At 46.9% G+C, this 21425-nt stretch overlaps 1 protein-coding gene across 1 annotated transcript in view; it reads right to left on the bottom strand.

The window, feature by feature from the left end:
- LOC119976767 (membrane-spanning 4-domains subfamily A member 4A-like) overlaps positions 1-20821 on the bottom strand; it is a 41115-nt gene extending 20294 nt beyond the window's left edge. Inside the window, exons 1-3 of the mRNA XM_038817512.1 lie at positions 20642-20821; positions 11754-11963; positions 1538-1666 (exon numbers count right to left, since the gene is read on the bottom strand). Coding sequence (XP_038673440.1) covers positions 1538-1666; positions 11754-11948 — 324 coding nt within the window. The 5' untranslated portion in view covers positions 11949-11963; positions 20642-20821. The remainder of the gene's footprint in view (positions 1-1537; positions 1667-11753; positions 11964-20641) is intronic.
- Between the last annotated feature and the right edge of the window lie 604 nt (positions 20822-21425).

Here is a 21425-nt window from a genome sequence, read left to right as displayed (position 1 = left end):
TGTGGTTGAGTATAATTCTGCTGCTGTTGATGGCCCACAGTGCCACATGGCTGCCCAGTCTTGAGTTGCTAGATCTGTTCAAATTCTATCCCATTTAGCACGGTGGTAGTGCCACACACCACAACGGAGCATATCCTCAATGTGAAGACGGGACTTTGTCTCCACAAGGACTGTGCGGTGGTCACTTCTACCAATACTATCATGGACAGATGCATCTGCAGCAGGCAGATTGGTGAGGATGTGGTCAAGTATGTTTTTCCCTCTTGTTGGTTCCCTCACCACCTGCTGCAGTCCCCGTCCAGCAGCTATGTCCTTTAGGACCCGGCCAGCTTGGGCTGTGGTGGTACCACCCAGCCACCCTTGCTGATGGGCATTGAAATCCCCCACACAGAGCATATTCTGCGCCCTTGCCATCCTCAGTGCTTCCTCCACGTGGTGTTCAACATTGAGGAGTACTGAGTATGACTATGTCAGGTTGTTGCTTAACTAACCTGTGAAATAGCTCTCCCGATTTTGGCACAGGCCCGCAGATGTTAGTAAGGAGGACTTTGCAGGGTCGGCAGGGCTGGGTTTGCCATTGTCATTCCCGGTGCCTGGGTCGATGATGGGTGGTCCGTCCGCTTTCATTCCTTTTTCGTGTTTTCATAGTGGCTGAATACAACTGAGTGTATGTTTGCTTCAGTAGGTAATTTCAGAGGGCCTTTAAGAGTCAACCACATTGCTGTGGGTCTGGAGTCACATGTAGGCCAGACCAGGTAAGGACGGCATATTTCCTTCCCTAAAGGACATTCGTGAGCCTGATGGGTTTTTTACAACAATCAATAATGGACAATGGTTTCACGGTCATCATTCGACTTTTTAATTCCAGATGTTTTATTGAGTTTAAATTCCATCACCTGCCGTGGTGGGAATCGAACCCGGGTCCCCAGACCATTATCCTGTGTCTCTGGATTTCTAGTCCAGCGACTATACCACTACACCACCGCCACCCCTAATGCAGGTTTGAACTATCAGATCAGTCATGATCTTATTGAATGATGGAACAGTCTGGAGGGGCTGAATAGCCTACCCCTGCTCATTGTTTGTAGCTGCAAAAAAGTGTAATGACCTTTTTGGAGGTTTGCAATTTCGGCTTCAACAGGAAAATGGAGAGGAGCTGGCTGCTGAAGGAAGCCCAATTTGGCATAGGGATCACAAAGCATAAGCTGTGCCATGTCTTTTACATATACAAGGAATGCAGAATCTACTTTGGAGATTGACTGCACTTAGCGTTCATTGTGGAACATTACCAATGCATGAATGCTGCCAAATGTGCCCAATGAATGGCAGCTAGATGTTGAAAGCCCAACAATTTTAGCTGGCTTGCAATGCAGAGCAATGTCAGCAGCACGGGTTCAATTCCCGTACCGGCCTCCCCGAACAGGCGCCGGAATGGGGTAACTAGAGGATTTTCACAGGAACTTTATTGATGCCTACCTGTGACAATAAGTGATTATTATTAATATTTTACACTATTGTGCTCATCAGTAGTACTTACTGAAATTCCAGTCCACCAGGGTGCCCCAATTCTTGTTGAAATATTAATTTCCCGATGCTGACCTGTCACAATGCTGATTTGTATTATTGCAACGGTTATGATGATTGTGCCGGTCACGATCTCTGTTATCTGCAAGAGCCAGAAAATTGTGTTTAATTAACAAAATAACCTTTTGTTCGTAGTTTTAACTTGCTCCATGGTGTGAAATTGACACTGCAGATCGCCCACCCTTTCCATAGAAAGAGTCTGATTTCCACTTCCATTGATTTCCACTTGTGCAGTTTATCCAATTAATTCACCACATGGGATTCTGGAATTTGAAATGGTAATGTTTAGGGTTTATTGTAGAAAATCAAAAATAAAACAAAATAATTCACAGAATGTAACTCTTCTTCCTAATTAACCTTGTATTTCATGTCAATACTGCAGCACAACCAGAAATAACTTTATGATTATGTGGGTTAAACTCATCTTTTGAAAGAAGGATCAATATTATTCCATGACACTGCGACAGATCATTGTCTGTGTGGTGTACATGGGGCTGGATTCACCGGTCGTTTACACCAAAATCTCGGTCGGCGATCAGCCGGAGAATCAAAGTTCCTGACCAAATCGGGGGCGGTGCCGCTTTGGCGATGCTCCGGCCCCTCAAAAGCAGCATACTTGCAGAGTACACATTGCCTGAGGGCCATCCCCTGAAGCTCCTCCCCTAACCGGTCGAGATCCCGATGGCGTCGGTCGTGTGTGGTCTCAACCGTCGGGGATTCGGTATGGCAGCTGCGAACTCAGTCCAGTGCCGCCACAGTCGGAGGAGGGCCAATCTGCGGGAAAGGGGGGACTTTATCAGGGGCTGGGGGCACTGTGTATGGGTGGTCCGGGGCGTGCGAGCCAGCCAAAGTGGGGGCTATTTCACAGGCTGGGTCCGCCATTCAGGCTGCCATCGTGAGCATGCGCGGCCACGGATCCGGCAATACTCCGAGCCGTATCGGCAGCTAGAGCGGGTGCGCTATGCTGCCGGCACACTCGCCCCCGGCCAAATGGAGGATCGGTGGCCGTTTTTCTGTCGTAAATGCCACCAGTCGGCCTTGGGACATAGCCTCAATATCGGAGAATCCAGCCCATGAAGTCAGTTCTGGTGGGGATGAAATTACGTCAGTGACAGAACCCTTCTGATTCGCTAACCATTGATATTAATACAAAGGTAATCTAGTGGGGACCGGACGGAATCTGCAATTTTCTTCATCATATTTGCTGATAATGTTCAATGCACAGGTAGGAATGAGGAAAGATTTCCCCTCTCTGAATTTTATTGCACAATCATGGGACCACACAGCAACAGAAGGAGGCCATTCCCCCCATTAAAGATGTGCCAGCTCTTTGAAAGACCTATCCAATTAGTGGCACTCGATCAACCTTTTCCTCACAACTTTGCATATTTTTATCTTGTCAGGTATATCTTCAATTGCTTTTTGAAAGTAATGATTGAATCTGCTTCCATTGCCCTTTCTTGAAGCACATTTCAAATGGTAACACCTCAAAATATAAGCAACTTACATTTGCCTGAATTTTACAGTAGTTTTTTGGGGATGGGGGAGTGTGTGACTGCAGGGAAGGAATTCCTTCTAGAGCTAACCATACAGTGATTTGGTGCTGGGGCAGACAAGACACTCTCCCTATCTGAGGCGCTTCAGTGGTCAATTAATGGTCATTTAAGGGCCATTTTCCAACCCAGCCTCGATTTTTTAGGAATTGAAGCTTTGGCGAAACAAAAAGCATAAAATGTTTGATCTCGGGCATAAAGTGGTGGGGGTAGCACTTCCATCAAAAGTCCCTTCTGACTGGGGGCACCCTCACCTAAAGGCCCAGTAATCTTTAGACCTCTCTCCCCTCCCTAATCTATCTCTGAAACCCCAATCTCCCCCTGGAAACTCCCTTGGCCTCCCCACCCTGGCACCTCTTATACTTCTCTGGGTCTCCAGTTTCTAGAACTTCATCACAGGCAGCTCCATGCAGTTCCTCTTCTGGCCACTGCAGTGCTGTTGCTGCAGGAACTGGAAGTTGTCGGCAATGTCAGATTGACCGGCAGCTCTCCATGACATTCTTTTCTACCGAATGAGGGATGGACTCCCCACCTAGTGTCAATCAACGCTCGTTTTACCATGGATTGGCTGCAGAGCATCCAAATGTGTCCCCGGCTGACATGTTGGTTGGCGAGACCATTGCCATTCTAAAGCGTCAGGCCTTTATTTTTATTTCTTTCCGACTTCTAGTGGCATGTGAGACAGACAAAGCATCTACTTACATTGTTTTCTTTCCTGGGACAGGTGACCAGCCCATTGCCAAAGGCTCTAATTTTAGGGGTAATGTTCCGCATCACGTCTGACAGGCCAGGAGACTCTCAAACTCTCAAGCCTGCCATAGATGTAGTGGAAGGATTTATTGGTTTACAATCAATCTTCTGACCATCTTATGAATGCAACATCTGTAGCCATCAAGTCCTGGGCCAGAATCTTACGGTCCTCAAATAGTGGGTTCTTTAGATCGGTTGGATGAGCTTTAAATTGAAAGGCCCTCGGACAGGTAGCCTGCCCTTGGCACAATTGAGGCTGCTAAAGGGCCATTTTCTGCCCAGCCTCAGGTTTTAGGTTGGCGGGAGGATTGAAGTTCCCTGGGAGAGTTACATCTCGTGTGGGAAGTGAGGGGAGTTTGGGTGGAGCTCCTCGATCAGGGGCCCCATGCTGAAGGCAGGTTCTTCCCACCTCCAACCCTCCCCTCAGAGGATCAATGACTTCCAGATGACCCTCACTCCCTGGCCTCTCCCCCAAGGATGGCAATCAACATCTTCACACCAGTCTCCCGGCCTTTCCTATCCTGGGATCCATTGAATTTACCCGGGCTTCCAGTGCCTGGACGTGGTCTCAGAAACCCTCCTGCATTTCTTCTTCTGTCCACTGCAGCATTATCGCTGCAAGACTGGTGATCTGCCAGCCATTGGCCAGCATCTCACCATCTCGGCTGAGGACCGGAAGTTCAACCTGCACCCATTCGACTCTCATTTGAGGATGAAATGTCTGCTGAGTTCTCCGAGTTGGCAGGGAGATGTCTCCAGCCTGACTCGTCAGGTCAGGGGAAGTGCGATCCCGTCATGTGTACATTTTAGGCCCTGGAGAAGCTTTTAGAACCTTAGTTAAGTCACACTTGGAGTATAGTGTTCAATTCTGGTCGCCACACTACCAGAGGGATGTGGAGGCTTTAGAGAGGGTGCAGAAGAGATTTACGAGGATGTTGCCTGGTATGGAGGGCATTAGCTATGAGGAAAGGTTGAATAAGCTTGATTTGTTCTCACTGGAACGAAGGAGGTTGAGGGGTGACCTGATAGAGGTCTGCAAAATTATGAGGGGCATAGACAGAGTGGATAATCAGAGACTTTTTCCCAGGGTAGAGGGGTCAATTACTAGGGGGCATAGGTTTAAGGTGCGAGGGGCAAGGTTTAGAGGAGATGTACGAGGTAAGTTTTTTACACAGAGGATAGTGGATGCCTGGAACTCACTGCCAGAGGAGGTGGTGGAAGCAGGGGCGATAATGGCGTTTAAGGGGCATCTTGACAAATACATGAATAGGATGGGAATAGAGGGATACGGACCCCGGAAGTGTAGAAAGTTTTAGTTTAGACGGGCAGCATGGTTGGCGCAGGCTTGGAGGGCCGAAGGGCCTGTTCCTGTACTGTACTTTTCTTTGTTCGATGGTCTTTGTTCTTTGAGTGGTATTCAAACCCAGAGCTGCTGGCTCTAAGGCATTGACACTTCACATTGTTTCACAAGAGCTCGCTCAAACATGATATTGGGGCAGTAAAATTTTAAACAAACGCTAAATACTGTGGTCGCAGTAAATCTAAAAAAAAAATCCGAGAATGCTGGACATACTCAGCAGGCATACAGAGATCTGCGAAAACAGAAACAGACTTAATGCACTGAATTTTTCAGAGGAGTTGGAAGTGTTGCGCTTAACAAAAAGCTGGAAGTGAAATCACCACAGCAGGTATTAGGACAAAGGGGAGACATTTTTCAGAAGTTTGAAGGCCTTAAGTCTGTTTCTGTGCCAAGACATCTTCGCCATAGTGAAATGAAATTAAATGAAAATGACTTATTGTCGCAAGTAGGCTTCAAATGAAGTTACTGTGAAAAGCCCCTAGTCGCCACATTCCGGCGCCTGTTCGGGGAGGCTGTTACGGGAATTGAACCGTGCTGCTGACCTGCCTTGGTCTGCTTTCAAAGCCAGCGATTTAGCCCTGTGCTAAACAGCCCCTAGTGGGATGATTGTTGCCAAAAGGCCCCTCCATGCACCTTGGAGTGTCAGCTCCCTGATACTCACTGGGAGTCCATAGGGTTTAATACAAAGCTTGCTAGGCAATTTGAGAATGCCATCTAAATGTCAACCACAAAACAATAGACTTGGGGTCATATTTGGCCAATGAAAGGGCAGTACAGTGGCGCAGTGGTTAGCACTGCTGCCTGATGCCGCTGAGGACCCGGATTTGATTCCAGCCACGGGTCACTAGTCCCTGTGGAGTTTGCACATGCTCCCCGTGTTTGTGTGGGTCTCATACCCACAACCAAAAAGATGTGCTGGGCAGGTGAACTGGCCACACTTAATCGCCCCTTAATTGGAAAAAAAAGAATTGGGTACTCTAAATTAATTTAAAAATAAATAGAACATAGAACAGTACAGCACACAACAGGCCCTTTGGCCCTCGATGTTGTGCCAAGCATTGTCCAAAACCAAGATCAAGCAATCCCACTCCCTGTCATTCTGGTGTGCTCCATGTGCCTATCCAATAACCACTTGAAAGTTCCTAAAGTGTCTGACTCCACTATCACAGCAGGCAGTCCATTCCACACATTAACCACTCTGAATAAATAACCTACCTCGGATACCCCTCCTATATCTCCCACCCTGAATCTTATAGTTATGCCCCGTCGTAACAGCTACATCCACCCGAGGAAATAGTCTCTGAACGTCCACTCTATCTATCCCCCTCATCATCTTATAAACCTCTATTAAGTCACCTCTCATCCTCCTCCGCTCCAAAAAGATAAGCCCTAGCTCCCTCAGCCTTTTCTCATAAGATCTATCCTGCAAACAAGGCAGCGTCCTGGTAAATCTCCTTTGCACCCTTCCCAATGCTTCCACATCCTTCCTATAGTGAGATGACCAGAGCTGCACACAATACTCCAAATGTGGTCTCACCAGGGTCATGTATAGTTGCAGCATAAACCCGCGGCTCTTAAACTCAAACCCCCTGTTAATAAATGCTAACACACTATAAGCCTTCTTCACGGCTCTATCCACTTGAGTGGCAACCTTCAGAGATCTGTGGACATGAACCCCAAGATCTCTCTGTTCCTCCACATTCCTCAGAACCCTGCCGTTGACCCTGTAATCCGCATTCAAATTTTTCCTACCAAAATGAATCAACTCGCACTTATCAGGGTTAAACTCCATCTGCAATTTTTTGGCCCAGCTCTGCATCCTATCAATGTCTCTTTGCAGCCTACAACAGCCCTCCACCTCATCCACTACTCCACCAATCTTGGTGTCATCAGCAAATTTACTGACTCACTCTTCAGCCCCCTCCTCCAAGTCATTGATAAAAATCACAAATAGCAGAGGACCCAGCACTGATCCCTGTGGTACACCGCTGGTAACTGGACTCCAGTCTGAAAATTTTCTATCCACCACCACCCTCTCTCTTCTATGTGATAGCCAGTTACTTATCCATTTGGCCAAATTTCCCTCTATCCCACACTCCTTACTTTCTTCATGAGCCGACCATGGGGAAACTTATCAAACGCCTTACTGAAATCCATGCATATGACATCAACTGCTCTACCTTCATCTACACACTTAGTTGCCTCCTCAAAGAATTCAATCAAATTTGTGAGGCAAGACTTACCCTTCACAAATCCGTGTTGACTATCCCGGATTGAGCTGCATCTTTCCAAATGGTCATAAATCCTATCCTTCAGGATCTTTTTCATTAACCTACCGACCACCGAAGTAAGACTAATTGGCCTATAATTACCAGAGTCATTCCTATTCCTTTTCTTGAACAGAGGAACAACATTCGCCACTCTCCAGTCCTCTGGCACTATCCCCGTGGACAGTGTGGACCCAAAGATCAAAGCCACAGGCTCTGCAATCTCATTCCTTGCCTCCCAAAGAATCCTTGGATATATCCCATCTGGCCCAGGAGACTTGTCGACCCTCAGGTTTTTCAAAATTGCGAATACATCCTTCCTCAGAACATCTACCTCCTCCAGCCTACCCACCTGTATCACATTCTCACCCTCAAAAACATGGCCCCTCTCCTTGGTGAACACTGAAGAAAAGTATTCATTCAACGCCTCTCCTATTCCTTCTGACTCCATGCACAAGTTCCCACTACTGTCCTTGACCGGCCCTACCCTCACCCTGGTCATTATTTTATATTTCACATAAGAGTAAAAAGCCTTGGGGTTTTCCTTGATCTGACCCGCCAAGGAATTCTCATACCCCCTCCTAAGCCCTTTTTTTTTAGCTCATTCCTTGCTACTTTGTAACCCTCAAGCGATCCAACTGAACCTTGTTTTCTCATCCTTATATTCTCTTCCTTTTTCCTCTTGACAAGACATTCAACCTCTTTTGTGAACCATGGTTCCCTCACACGGCCATTTCCTCCCTGCCTGACAGAGACATACCTATCAAGGACCCGCAATATTTGTTCCTTGAACAAGCTCCACTTTTCATTTGTGCCTTTCTCTGACAGTTTCTGTTCCCATCTTATTCTCCCTAATTCTTGATGTGGAGATGCCGGCGTTGGACTGGGGTCAGCAGAGTAAGAAGTCTTACAACACCAGGTTAAAGTCCAACAGGTTTGTTTCAAACACGAGCTTTCGGAGCGCTGCTCCTTCGGAAGGAGCAGCGCTCCAAAAGCTTGTGTTTGAAACAAACCTGTTGGACTTTAACCTGGTGTTCTAAGACTTCTTACTGTCCCTAATTCTTGCCTCATTGCAGCATAAGTACCCCTCCCCCGATTATAAACCTTGCCCTGCCGTATGGCCCTATCCGTCTCCATTGCAATAATGAAAGACACCGAATTGTGGTAACTATCTCCAAAGTGCTCTCCCACAAACAAAACTAGCAATTGGCCCGGTTCATTACCCAGTACCAAATCCAATGTTGCCCCCCCTCTTGTCGGCCTATACACATATTGTGTCAGGAAACCCTCCTGCACACACTGTACAAAAACTGCCCCATCCGAACTGTTCAACCTATAGACGTTCCAATCAATATTTGGAAAGTTAAAGTCACCCATGACAACTACCCTGAGACCTCCACACCTTTCCATAATCTGTTTTGCACTTTCTTCCTCCACATCTCTATTACTATTTGGGGGCGTATAGAAAACTCCTAACAATGTGACCGCTCCTTTCCTATTTCTAACTTCGGCCCATATTACCTCAGTAGGTAGATCCCCTTTGAACTGCCTTTCTGCAGCCGTTAAGCTATCCTTGATTAACAATGCTACTCCTCCACCTCTTTTACCACCTTCCCTACTCTTACTGAAACATCTATACCCCGGAACTTCCAACAACCATTCCTGACCCTTTCTAACCATGTCTCTGTAATGGCCACAACGTCGTAGTCCCAAGTACCATCCACGCTCCAAGTTCACCAACCTTATTCCGGATGCTCATTGCATTGAAGTAGACACACTTCAACACACCTTTCTGTCTGCCAGTACACTCCTGCGACCCTGATACCCTCCTCAGTACCTCACTACTCTCATCACTGGCTTCTGGACTACAGCTCATTTTCCCAGCCCCCTGACAAATTAGTTTAAACCCCCCGAAGAGCCGTAGCTAATTTCCCTCCCAGGATATTGGTGCCCCTCTAGTTCAGGTGCAAACTGTCCTGTCTGTACAGGTCCCACCTTCCCCAGAATGTGCTCCAATTATCCACGTACCTGAAACCCTCATTCCTACACCATCCTGCAGCCACGTGTTTATCTGCACTCCCTCCCTGTTCCTCACCTCACTAGCACGTGGCACCGGCAACAAACCAGAGATGACAACATAGATTGTCCTGGCTCTCAGCTTCCACTCTAGCTCCCTAAATTCCTGTTTTAAATCCCCGTCCCTTCTCTTACCTATGTCGTTGGTACCGATGTGTACCACGACTTGTGATTGTTCCCCCCTCCCCCTGAAGGATTCTGAAAACACGGTCCAAGACGTCACGGACCCTGGCGCCCGGGAGGCAACATACCATCCGTGAGTCTATTTCGCTGCCACAGAACCGTCTATCTGTCCCTCTAACTATCGAGTCCCCAATAATTATTGCTCTCCTGCTCTCCCTCCTTCCCTTCTGAGCCACAGGGATGGACTCAGTGCTGGAGATCCGTTCACTGTGGCTTACCTCTGGTAGGTCATCCCCCTCAACAGCATCCAAAGCGGTATACTTGTTACTGAGGGCAACGACCACAGAGGATCCCTGTACTGACTGCTTCCTCCCAGCCCCTCTCACCGTCACCCATCTATCTTGATTCTTCGGAGTAACTACATCCCTGAAGCTACTATCTATGACCACCTCTGCCGCCCGAATGATCCGAAGTTCATCCAGCTCCAGCTCCAGTTCCCTCATGCGGTTTCTGAGGAGCTGGAGATGGGTGCACTTCCCACAGGTGAAATCAGCAGGCACACTGACGGCGTCCCTCACCTCAAACATTCTGCTGGAGGAACATTGCATTGGCTTCCCTGCCATCCCCTCTAGATAATAAAAAGAAAAAGAAAGAAAGAGTTTACCTGTTATTCACTCTATCCCTTAGATTAAAGGAGATGGAAGGGTGGGAGAGACTACAAGTGTAGTGTCTAGGGTTTAGGAACTGCCCAACTGAAATACAGGTAAATATGAAACACTTAACCAGCAACCACTGCGCCCCACACAAGAACAGCAATAAGCTGTTATGGGCCTGTGCAAACAAGTTAAATCTTTACTACTTACCCAGCAGTCACTCTGTCCTCCCACCGACTGGATTCAGCTGGAAACTCCCAACAGTAAGTTTTTTAAAAATTGACTCCCCTTTCTCAGCATGCACTCACTCAGCAACCACTGCACCCCGCACGATAACACCTCAGGGAAAATAAAAACTACTAACCAGTCACCAGCCAATCAGTTACCTGCAGGCTGTGATGTCACGGTTCAACTTCTTTCTACTTCTACCTGCCCTCAAGTCTACCTCTTTAGCTTTACTCGGCTGGGATCCTTGCAGTGATTGTTTTTTTTGGTTAGAGGAGGAGGTAGGGAGGGAAACACTGAAGAAGTGTTTGGGGTTTAACTGTCACTTGACAACAGCTCCTCCACAAAACACCTTCAAGATAGGGTGACCACAATGCACTGATGCAAATTTTCCCCGCAACAGCCAATCAGCAGCTCCGCTCTAAATAAATTAAAAATATTTGGCTAATGAAGATAAAGGGTGCAGATTTCCTTCCCGGAAGGACATTGGTGAACCAGAGCCCGGATGATCCTCAGTGGTCTGAGGTGCAGGCTTTGAACCTGCATCTGTCTAGCAACAGAGTGGTTCAATTCCACCTGTCTTGGCAGCAGGGTAGCATTGTGGATAGCACAATTGCTTCACGGCTTGGGTCACTGTCTGTGCGGAGTCTGCACATCCTCCCCGTGTGTGCGTGGGTTTCCTCCGGGTGCTTCGGTTTCCTCCCACAGTCCAAAAATGTGCAGGTTAAGTGGATTGGCCATGATAAATTGCCCATAGTGTCCAAAATTGCCCTTAGTGTTGGGTGGGGTTACTGGGTTATGAGGATAGGATGGAGTTGTTGACCTTGGGTAGGGTGCTCTCTCCAAGAGCCGGTGCAGACTCGATGGGCCGAATGGCCTCCTTCTGCACCATAAATTCTATGATCTATGATCTATGAGATATACATGTTTTGATGACAGTCCAGTCCATGCTAATTACAGGTGTTTTCTCATCAGTCCCGACCGTTACATTTCTAGGACATAATCGTTTCACTATCATACCTCATTGTGTAATCTCCTGCAGTTATGTTAAAAGCAAAGCCATGCAACCCACGTCAATAACATTTTACATTGCTACATTACACCCTTTCCTTTCAGATCTATATTGTGCTGGAAAAGTTTCCACTTTGGAAAGTGCACTTACACCCAACGCCTTGAGTTTTCCTTTGAGCAACTTCTGTACAGCAGATTTATCTTGATTGAGTGTTGTAGCCATAGTTTCGTTCACATGACCATTTTCCAGATATTGAACCCATTGATGGGGACACGACAGTGGCCATTGTGGTGGGAATTGGTTTAGTGGACGGACGTTTTCGCCATCCCGCAAAAGGTAAGCCATTGTCACGACAATTGTCTGGAAGAGAAAGGAGAATCTGTGAGTTGTTTCTTCAACTTGTACCTGCGAGCGACATTTGTGAGATCTTGTACAATAATGTGAGCACAATTCTGAATTTTAAAAAACAGACAAATGGAAATTGAATACCTTTCGGAGAAATGAGGTAGAGGAAATTCTTCTGTTAGTCTCAGATTGCAGCAGCAGCAGACACAGTTATAAGGTGAGGATAACCACAGAAATGTAATATAAGCAACATTTTATTTCCTGTATGAGCATGATCGAACATGAATAAGGTTATCAGTGGGTGGTGGATCATGAAAACAATGGTCTGATTTCAAAAACGTCAGGATGAGTTCATGCCAGAAAGATCATTTCACCAGATGTTCCCATCACTTTTTAGGCCAGCACTTTTATTGCCCAATTTCCCTTGAAAAGATGGCATGGAGCCACATTTATGACATTTGACAGCCCAAGTGTTTTGGGAACATCCACGGTGCTTTTCAGTTGGGAATTCCAAGACCTCGACCCAGAGGTATAGAAGGAACAGTGATTATAATTCCAATTCAGGATGGTGTGTGGCTTACTTTGCAGGTGGTGGTGTTTCGATGTATTAAAATCCCAAACCAACAGTGAAATGAAAATGAAATGAAAACCGCTTATTGTCACAAGTAGGCTTCAAATGAAGTTACTGTGAAAAGCCCCTCGTCGCCACATTCCAGCGCCTGTTCGGGGAGGCTGGTACAGAATTGAACCGTGCTGCTGGCCTGCCTTGGTCTGCTTTCAAAGCCAGCGAGTTAGCCCTGTGCTAAACCAGCCCCACCAGTAACTAGGATACTGGATCAAAACGGCAATATTTTATCTTACTTTTTTTTAAATTCTATAAATTCAGAGTACCCAATTCATTTATTCCAATTAAGGGCCAATTTAGCGTGGCCAATCTACCTGCCCTGCACATCTTTGAGTTGTGGGGGAAAACACGGGGAAAGTGTGCAAACCCTACACGGACAGTGACCCAGAGTCGGGTTTGAACCTGGGACCTCGGCGCCATGAGGCAGCAGTGCTAACCATTGCACCACCGTGCTGCCCTATCTTGTTTTATTAAAGACTGTGTGGAAAGAACAATTAGTTCCAGGAATGAGTGCATGAAGAAATAGGGCATGGTTATTTTAAAATAAAACTTTACTACAGCTGCAATATTAAACTTTAACTTTCAACGCCCAAAAGAACTGCTTACATGTACACCTTAAAGCTACCATTCAAATTCCTATTAAAACAACAAGAAAATACACATACAGCTCCCAATCTAGTTAAACAAGCAAGCCCTAAAGTGATACATGTATTGCAAAGCAGTTTCTGGCTCTTGAAACCACCTTCAGATTTTGCGATGGTAGTAGCATTGAATATCAAGGGGAATATCAAGGGATTCAGTTACACAAAATCCCTTTAGTCATACACTGGCTGCAGAAAAACACACAGTCCACTCTGAACCTAAGGGGTGGCATGGTAGCACAGTGGTTAGCATTGTTGCTTCACAGCTCCTGAGTCCAGATTCGATTCCCGGCTTAGGTCACTGTCAGTGCGGAGTCTGTACGTTCTCCCCGTATCTGCGTGGGTTTCCTCCGGGAGCTCCGGTTTCCTCCCGCAGTCCAACGATGTTCAAGTTAGGTCGATTGGCCATGATAAATTGCCCTTAGTGTCCAAAGAAAGGTTAGGTGGGGTTACTGGGTTACGAGGATTGGGTGGACCTGTGGGCTTAAGTAGGGTGCTCTTTCCAAGGGCCGGTGACAGACTCAATGGGCCGCGTGGCCTCGTCTTGCACTGTAAATTCTATAATTCCAAGTGATGTCTGTGGATTTCTGCTCAGAATCCCTCCTGATGATCTTCACAATGTGAGCCACCTTGTCCAATTGAACTCCAGCTTCACATCAGTGACTTTAAATTCCGCTTTCATAAAATGCACTTTCCAAATCTTCTTTTAAACAAGATTTTTCCTCTGCAGTGTCCATTAAGGATTCACTTACATGTTTGACACCTCCCCCTTCAGGATTTCTTTGTCTCATAGTTGCTTGAAGTATAAATTTACAGACTGCAATAAAAGGGCATCAAACTTTTGATTTACCTCTGAAGTTTGCTTTCCTACTTTAAATCTGGTTACCACAGCTGACCCTTTAACTCTGTCATCTTCTTAACTCTGCCTGTCTTTGGGGGCAGCACGGTGGCGCAAGTGGTTAGCAAGGTTGCCTCACAGCACTGAGGTCCCAGGTTCGATCCCGGCTCTGGGTCACTGTCCATGTGGACTTTGTTAATTCTCCCCGTGTTTGCATGGGTTTCGCCCCCACAACCCAAAGATGTGCAGGTGAGGTGGATTGGCCATGCTAAATTGCCCCTTAATTGGATAAAATGAATTGGAGACACTAAATGTATGGAAAAAAAAGCTCTGCCTGTCTTTACTGAACAGTTCTCTGTTCAATACCGTTAAGTTCAGGCTTCTTGGAAACTTTGCTTCAGTGATTTAGTTTCCTTAGCTAGCTGAATTTTAGCTCTCTGTGCCTGTTTTACAAAGAACAGAGAACAAAGAAAAGTACAGCACAGGAACAGGCCCTTCGGTCCTCCAAGCCTGTGTCGACCATGCTGCCCGTCTAAACTAAAATTTTCTACACTTCCGGGGTTCCTATCCCTCTATTCTCATCCTATTCATGTATTTGTCAAGATGCCCCTTAAATGTCACTATCGTCCCTGCTTCACCATCTCCTCCGGCAGCGGGTTCCAGGCACCCACTACCCTCTGTCTAAAACACTTGTCTCGTACATCTCCTCTAAACCTTGCAGCTCGCACCTTAAACTTATGCCTCCTAGTAATTGACCCCTCTACCCTGGGAAAAAGCCTCTGACTATCCACTCTGTCTATGCCCCTAATAATTTTGTAGACCTCTATCAGGTCGCCTCTCAATCTCTGTCATTCGAGTGAGAACAAACCATGTTTATTCAACCTCCCCTCATAGCTAATGCCCTCCATACCAGGCAACATCATGGTAAATCTCTTCTGGACTCTCTCCAAAGCCTCCACATCCTTCTGCTAGTGTGGCGACCAAAATTGAACACTATACTCCAAGTGTGGCCTAAGGTTCTATACAGCTGCAACATGACTTGACAATTTTTATACTCAATTCCCCAGCAATGTAGGCAAGCATGCCGTATGCCTTCTTGACTACCTTCTCCACCTGTGTTGCCCCTTTCAGTGGCCTGTGGACCTATAAACCTAAATCTCACTGACTATCAATACCCTTATACCCTTGAGAGTCCTTCCACTCACTGTATATTCCCTACCTCCATTAAACCTTCCAAAATGCATTACCTCACATTTGTCCGAATTAAACTCCATCTGCCATCTCTCCGCCCAAGTCTCCAAACGATCTAAATCCTGCTGTATCCTCTGACAGTCCTCATCGCTATCCGCAATTCCACCAACCATTGTGTCTTCTACAAACTTACTCATCAGACCAGTTACATTCTCCTCCAAATCATTTATATATACTACGAACAGCAAAGGTCCCAGCACTGATCCCTGCAGAACACCACTTGTCACAGCCCTCCAATTAGAAAAGCAGCCTTCCATTGCTCCTCTCTGCCTTCTATGACCTAGCCAATTCTGTATCGATCTTGCCAGCTCACCCCTGATCCCATGTGACTTCACCTTTTCATAGATTATTTATCATAGATTATCATAGAATTCACAGTGCAGGAGGCCATTCGGCCCATCGAGTCTGCACCGGCTCTTGGAAAGAGCACCCTACCCAAGGTCAACACCTCCACCCTATCCCCATAACCCAGTAACCCACCCAACACTAAGGGCAATTTTGGACACTAAGGGCAATTTAGCATGGCCAATCCACCTAACCTGCACATCTTTGGACTGTGGGAGGAAACAGGAGCAGCCGGAGGAAACCCACGCATACACGGGGAGGATGTGCAGACTCCTCACAGACAGTGACCCAAGCCGGAATCGAACCTGGGACCCTGGAGCTGTGAAACAATTGTGCTATCCACAATGCTACCATGCTGCCCTTTTGTACCAGTCTGCCATGAGGGACCTTGTCAAAGGCCTTACTGAAGACCATATGGACAACATCCACTTCCCTACCTGCATCAATCATCTTTGTGACCTCTTCGAAAAACTCTATCAAGTTAGTGAGACACGACCTCCCCTTCACAAAACCATGCTGCCTCTCGCTAATAAGTCCGTTTGCTTCCAAATGGGAGCAGATCCTGTCTCGAAGAATTCTCTCCAGTAATTTCCCTACTACTGATGTAAGGCTCACAGGCCTGTAGTTCCCTGGATTATCCTTGCTACCCTTCTTTTCTTAACTATTACTCCATGGTATGGTTTTCTTCTATCAAAGCTGAGAGAGATGTTCCCTCTGTGAGAGCTGCCTTGTCTCTCATTATCTATTTTCAACTGCAAAATCCTTCCTAACTTAAAAAGCCCCCAGTTTCTAAGTAACAATCTCCTGCGTCCGCATGACTTTTCATGCTGTATCCCTCTCTGAGCACAATAGAAGCACAGCTGGAACTGAGACCAAACCACCACACGCCTGTGTCCAGCATAAATCTAACTATAGCTTTTCCCTTCTTTACACAGGAAAGATAAATTAAACACACTTAAACTGTATTTTATTTCTAATATTTATTAATACAAAAGATAAGTAAGTAAAGTCTGCAGAGTCCCAGATGACCATCGGCTGCTTTCCCCTTTGAGGGGAGAGGTGACTGGTGGTTGTTTAACCTGAGGATCACCACACCTCAGGCGAGGGGCAAGGTTGAGAAGGCATGAATAACCTCAGCCAGTGCGGGAATTGAACCTGTGCTTTTGACATCACAAACTGAGCTAAATATAAATCTCTTAAAACTACATTTGTTTTCCTAATATTGCAAAGTGAAACCAACGTAGTACGGACCTTAACTATCTTATATGATGATTAATTGACGTTTAGGTTTCGTGCGCGATGAACCCTTCAAATTATTGGTTCCCTGGTGCGAAATTGGCAGGTCTGTAGTTACCTTGACCATTAAGTAAAAATGAAATTAGCAAATGTCCCATCCGCCAATTGTAATCTCGGGTCAAGGCACCTTTAAACGTTTATGACTACTGGGCGCGATTGTCCACCCCCCACGACGGGTCGGAGAATAGCGGGAGGGCCTTCCCGACATTTTTCCCGACCTCCCGCTATTCTCCCCCCCCCCCCCCCCACAGCCGCCCCACGACACGAATTGCGGCTCGCCGTTTTTTTACGGTGAGCAGCGATTCTTCCCTATCCGATGGGCTGATTTCCCAGGCCTTTCCGGCCGTTTTCACGAATTTAAACACACCTGCTATCACAGTTCGTGAAAACGGCCGCAAAGTGCCGTTCTGCACAACCATGCCACCGATTGGCACGGCCGCACCACGGCCATGCCAAGGGTGGCATGGGCCCGCGATCGGTGCCCACTGATCATGGGCAGCGGGTCCGATTCCCGTGCACTCTTTGTCCCTCAGCCGCCCCGTAGGATCAGTCCGCAGGGCAGCTGAGGGGCATGGCGGACCGCGCATGCGCGGGTTTGACGCATATGCGCGATGACGTCATCCGCGCATGCGCGGTTGACGTCATCGTGCGCGTCAGCCGCCGTGAGTCTTGGCGGCCGGGCTTAGCGAACGCTCGCTAAGCCCGTGCTGCCATTCTTCCCGGGGCCGCAATGCTAGCCCCGACCAGGGGGGTGAATCGGGTCCCGGGAGGGTGCGCGGAGGCTGCCGTGAAACACGGCCGGTTTCACGGCAGCCTTTACGACTCTCCGCATTTGCGGAGAATTGCGCCCACTATTTCTGCAATTGCCTCACCGACTTCTTTCAATATTATTTGGTGAATACCATCAGGTCCAGGAGATTCACCTCTTAAATCCCATTCTTTTCTCCATTGTCACAGTATTTTTTTATAAGTTCCTCCCATTGATTTATTTTAATTTCCCTTCTCTCACGGGTATTTAATTCAGTCCCTGTACTGTGAAAGTGAACCCAAAGAACTTGATTGATGGATCTGATGAGTACTTTCAAGAAGGAATTCGGGATATGTTTTGGAGCTAAAGGGATCAAGGGATATATATGGGGGACAGGTGGGATCAGGGTATTGAACTTGATGATCGGCCATGATCAAACTAAATGGCAGAGCAGGCCTCCTGCTGCTTCTATTTTACATGTATGTTTCTATCTAATCTTATATTTTATATTGTATCACTTGTGTCAGCTTAAATACTGATGTGACATCAATGAACACAAGACAAGAAGTGAACAAAACTGAGGCTTTAATAAGCTAAACAGAAAGCCTCCTGGCCTCTGACCCCGAACTGAGGCAGGGCCGGAGGTCAGCCACCTTTATACTGAGCCTGAGGGGACGCGGAGCCATCAGGCAGTGATTTACCACAATACATGTAGTACAGTAACAGTTTACCACAATACATATAATATACTAACAGTGTTTTACCACATTCACCCCCTGTTTAAAAAAAAGTCCAGCGGGGGTGAAGTGGACTTAAAGGTCATGTCTGTCGGGGGCCTTGACCTTCCGCCGTGATCGCCTCAGTCCCATCTGTGGTGTGGGCACTGGAGCGTGTTGTCCTCTTCTTCACCCAGTTGTTGAGTCGGTGGGGGGGGGGGGGGCAGTGTAGGGGCGGGGGTAGTGGTGATGGTCACCGGTGGGCCTGCAGGTGCCAAATCTTGAAGGAGCCGGGTAGTGGTGGAGGGAGATTGAAGTAGCCGGGTAGTGGTGGAGGGAGATTGAAGTAGCTGGGTAGTGGTGGAGGGGGATTGAAGTAGCTGGGTAGTGGTGGAGGGGGATTGAAGTAGCTGGGTAGTGGTGGAGGGGGATTGAAGTAGCTGGGTAGTGGTGGAGGGAGACAGTGTAGGGTTGGGGGTAGTGGTGATGGTTGCTGGGGAACCTACAGATGCCAAATCCCGGAGGAAGACTGTGTCCTGCCGCCCATCATGATGTGCCACATAGCATATTGTGGGTTGGTATGGAGGAGCATGACCTTCTCGATGAGGGGATCCGATTTATGACTCGTCGCATGCTTCCGGAGGAGGACGGGCCCTGGGACTGTCAGCCAGGATGGGTGCAAGACCCCGGAGGCTGCTTGTGGGTCCAGCTCCAGGCGATCAGGCTTGTGCAATGAATTTATCTTAAAAGTTTAGCTTATTAAATTGATGTGCCATCAATGAACACAAGACGAGTAGTGAACGGAACTGAGGCTTCAATAACCTAAACAGAAAGCCTCCTGTCCTCTGATCCTGAACTGAGGCAGGGCCAGAGGTCAGCCACCTTTATACTGAGCCCGAAGGGAGGCGGAGCCATCAGGCAGTGGTTTACCACAATATATATAGTACAGTAACAGTTTACCACAATACATATAATATACTAACAGTGCTGTACCACAAATACTTTGTGTTGCACTATTATGTATTTTCTTTTATTTCCTTTTCTTCCCATGCACTAAATGATCTGTTGAGCTTCACGCAGAAAAATACTTTTCACTGTACCTCCGTACACATGACAATAAACAAATCCAACCCAAAATAGGCCCACGTCATCAAGAGCACCTTCCTCCTTCTCTTAATATATTGATAAGAACTTCCAGCATTTGTCTTTAGTGGTCCTATCTTATTATTTAAAAAAGTATTCCATTTCTGCTCCTAATATTTTCTTTTTTTCCTTTGTTCTTTTCTATCTTTTTCCCAGTCCACCTCTTCTTTCACATTTATGAAACTATTTCAGTTTTAACCCGCTCTTTACTGTTTATGTTCTGCACGGTTATTTGACTGAACAGATAGAAATATTTACCTTTAGCTGCTTGCATTAATATTGTTCGAAACAGTTCCCTGAAAACTTCCGAGTATTTTCTCGCTTCACCTGTTAACCGTTCAGTCCCAGCTCAGTGTGTTCAGTTCCAGCCTCTTCTTTTTAAATGGGCCGGATATAAATGTGAAACTGGCACCTGTGAATGATCTTTTCCCCCTCTCCAACTTAATGTCAAATTGCAATCCTGTTATGGTCAAGCTTTGCCCGATGATTCAACACAGACAAATTATTATTTCTGGTTCTTTACGGGCAGCACGGTGGCGCAGTGGGTTAGCCCTGTTGCCTCACGGCGCCCAGGTCCCAGGTTTGATCCTGGCTCTGGGTCACTGTCCGGGTGGAGTTTGCACATTCTCCCCGTGTTTGTGTGGGTTTCACCCCACAACCCAAAGATGTGCAGGCTAGGTGGATTGGCTATGCTAAATTGCCCCTTAATTGGAAAAAATTGATTGGGTACTCTCAATTTTTTAAAAAAAATTCTGGTTCTTTACTTATCATCAATTAATGGAATCATGGTTCTTGTCCAGAAGAAGGCCATTCGCTACATCGCGCGACTATACTGGCTCTCTGCAAGAGCGGTTGCCCCCAGGGCCAATAATGCGTCCTTTCCCCATAGCCCTCCACATCTCCTTTACAGATACTCGTCTAATTCTCTTTCTCAGTTACCTAGCGGGGTTCAGACTCATCAGTGGCGAAGAACGAACGCCTTTTCGTTTGGAGAGGTGTCCGTTCGATGGGCCGAATGGTCTCCCATTGCGCCGCAACAAAGATCCCCCGCCCGGAACAGGAGCAGTTCGAAATGCAACGTTAGTCTTACCTTCCTCTGGGCTGTGTAACCTGAGCGAGGAGTGACTGGTTCGCTCTGATTATCAGCACGTTTCAATGAATCAAAGCGTCCTGACAAAGCAATTCCCAGAAAAGCAAAATCCTGCGGGATGCTGCCGACGTGAGATTGCAACAGAAAGTGCTGGGGGAACAAAAAGGGAGCAGCTTCTGTTCATTGGATTATCTGCTGGGAGGCGATACTTGCCCCAGGTTTCACGTTTCTATTTGAACTGTGTTAGTCACAGGTGGACTTGGCCAATGTTGCGAAAATAACATGGAAATCTGTGGAATAAACATCGCAGAAACAAGCCATTCCGCCCAACTTGTCTGAACTGGCGTTTATTAGCCGTGCTTGTCATTTCCAGTAAATGGTCTGTTTGTCTCTCAAAACCTTCTTGTCGGAAGGCAGAACATTTAAAAACCGGGATATGAAATCTGAAGCTTCAAAGTAAACTGTTCCCCAACAACTTACCGTTCAGGGGAGAAACTCAACGAAATCTAGTGACATGGAAACAGAGGCAGATTCATTCTAACCAATCTGGGGGTTTAAGTGTTGATAGTTCCAGTTTTAACGCACAGATTGATTAAAGTCACCGCTGAATTTAACAATAATCTTTATTGTCAGAAGTAGGCTGACATTAACACTGCAATGAAGTTACTGTGATAAGTGGGGCGGCAGGGGAGTGCAGTGGTTAGCACAGTTGCCTCACAGCTCCAGGGTCCCAGGTTCGATTCCCGGCTTGGGTCACTGTGCGAGGTCTGCACGTTCTCCCCGT

This window comes from Scyliorhinus canicula, chromosome 13 (assembly GCF_902713615.1).
Source record: "Scyliorhinus canicula chromosome 13, sScyCan1.1, whole genome shotgun sequence".
NCBI lineage: Eukaryota > Metazoa > Chordata > Chondrichthyes > Carcharhiniformes > Scyliorhinidae > Scyliorhinus > Scyliorhinus canicula.
The sequence above is the reverse complement of the archived record's forward strand: the minus strand, read 5'-3'. Positions and strand labels throughout refer to the sequence as shown.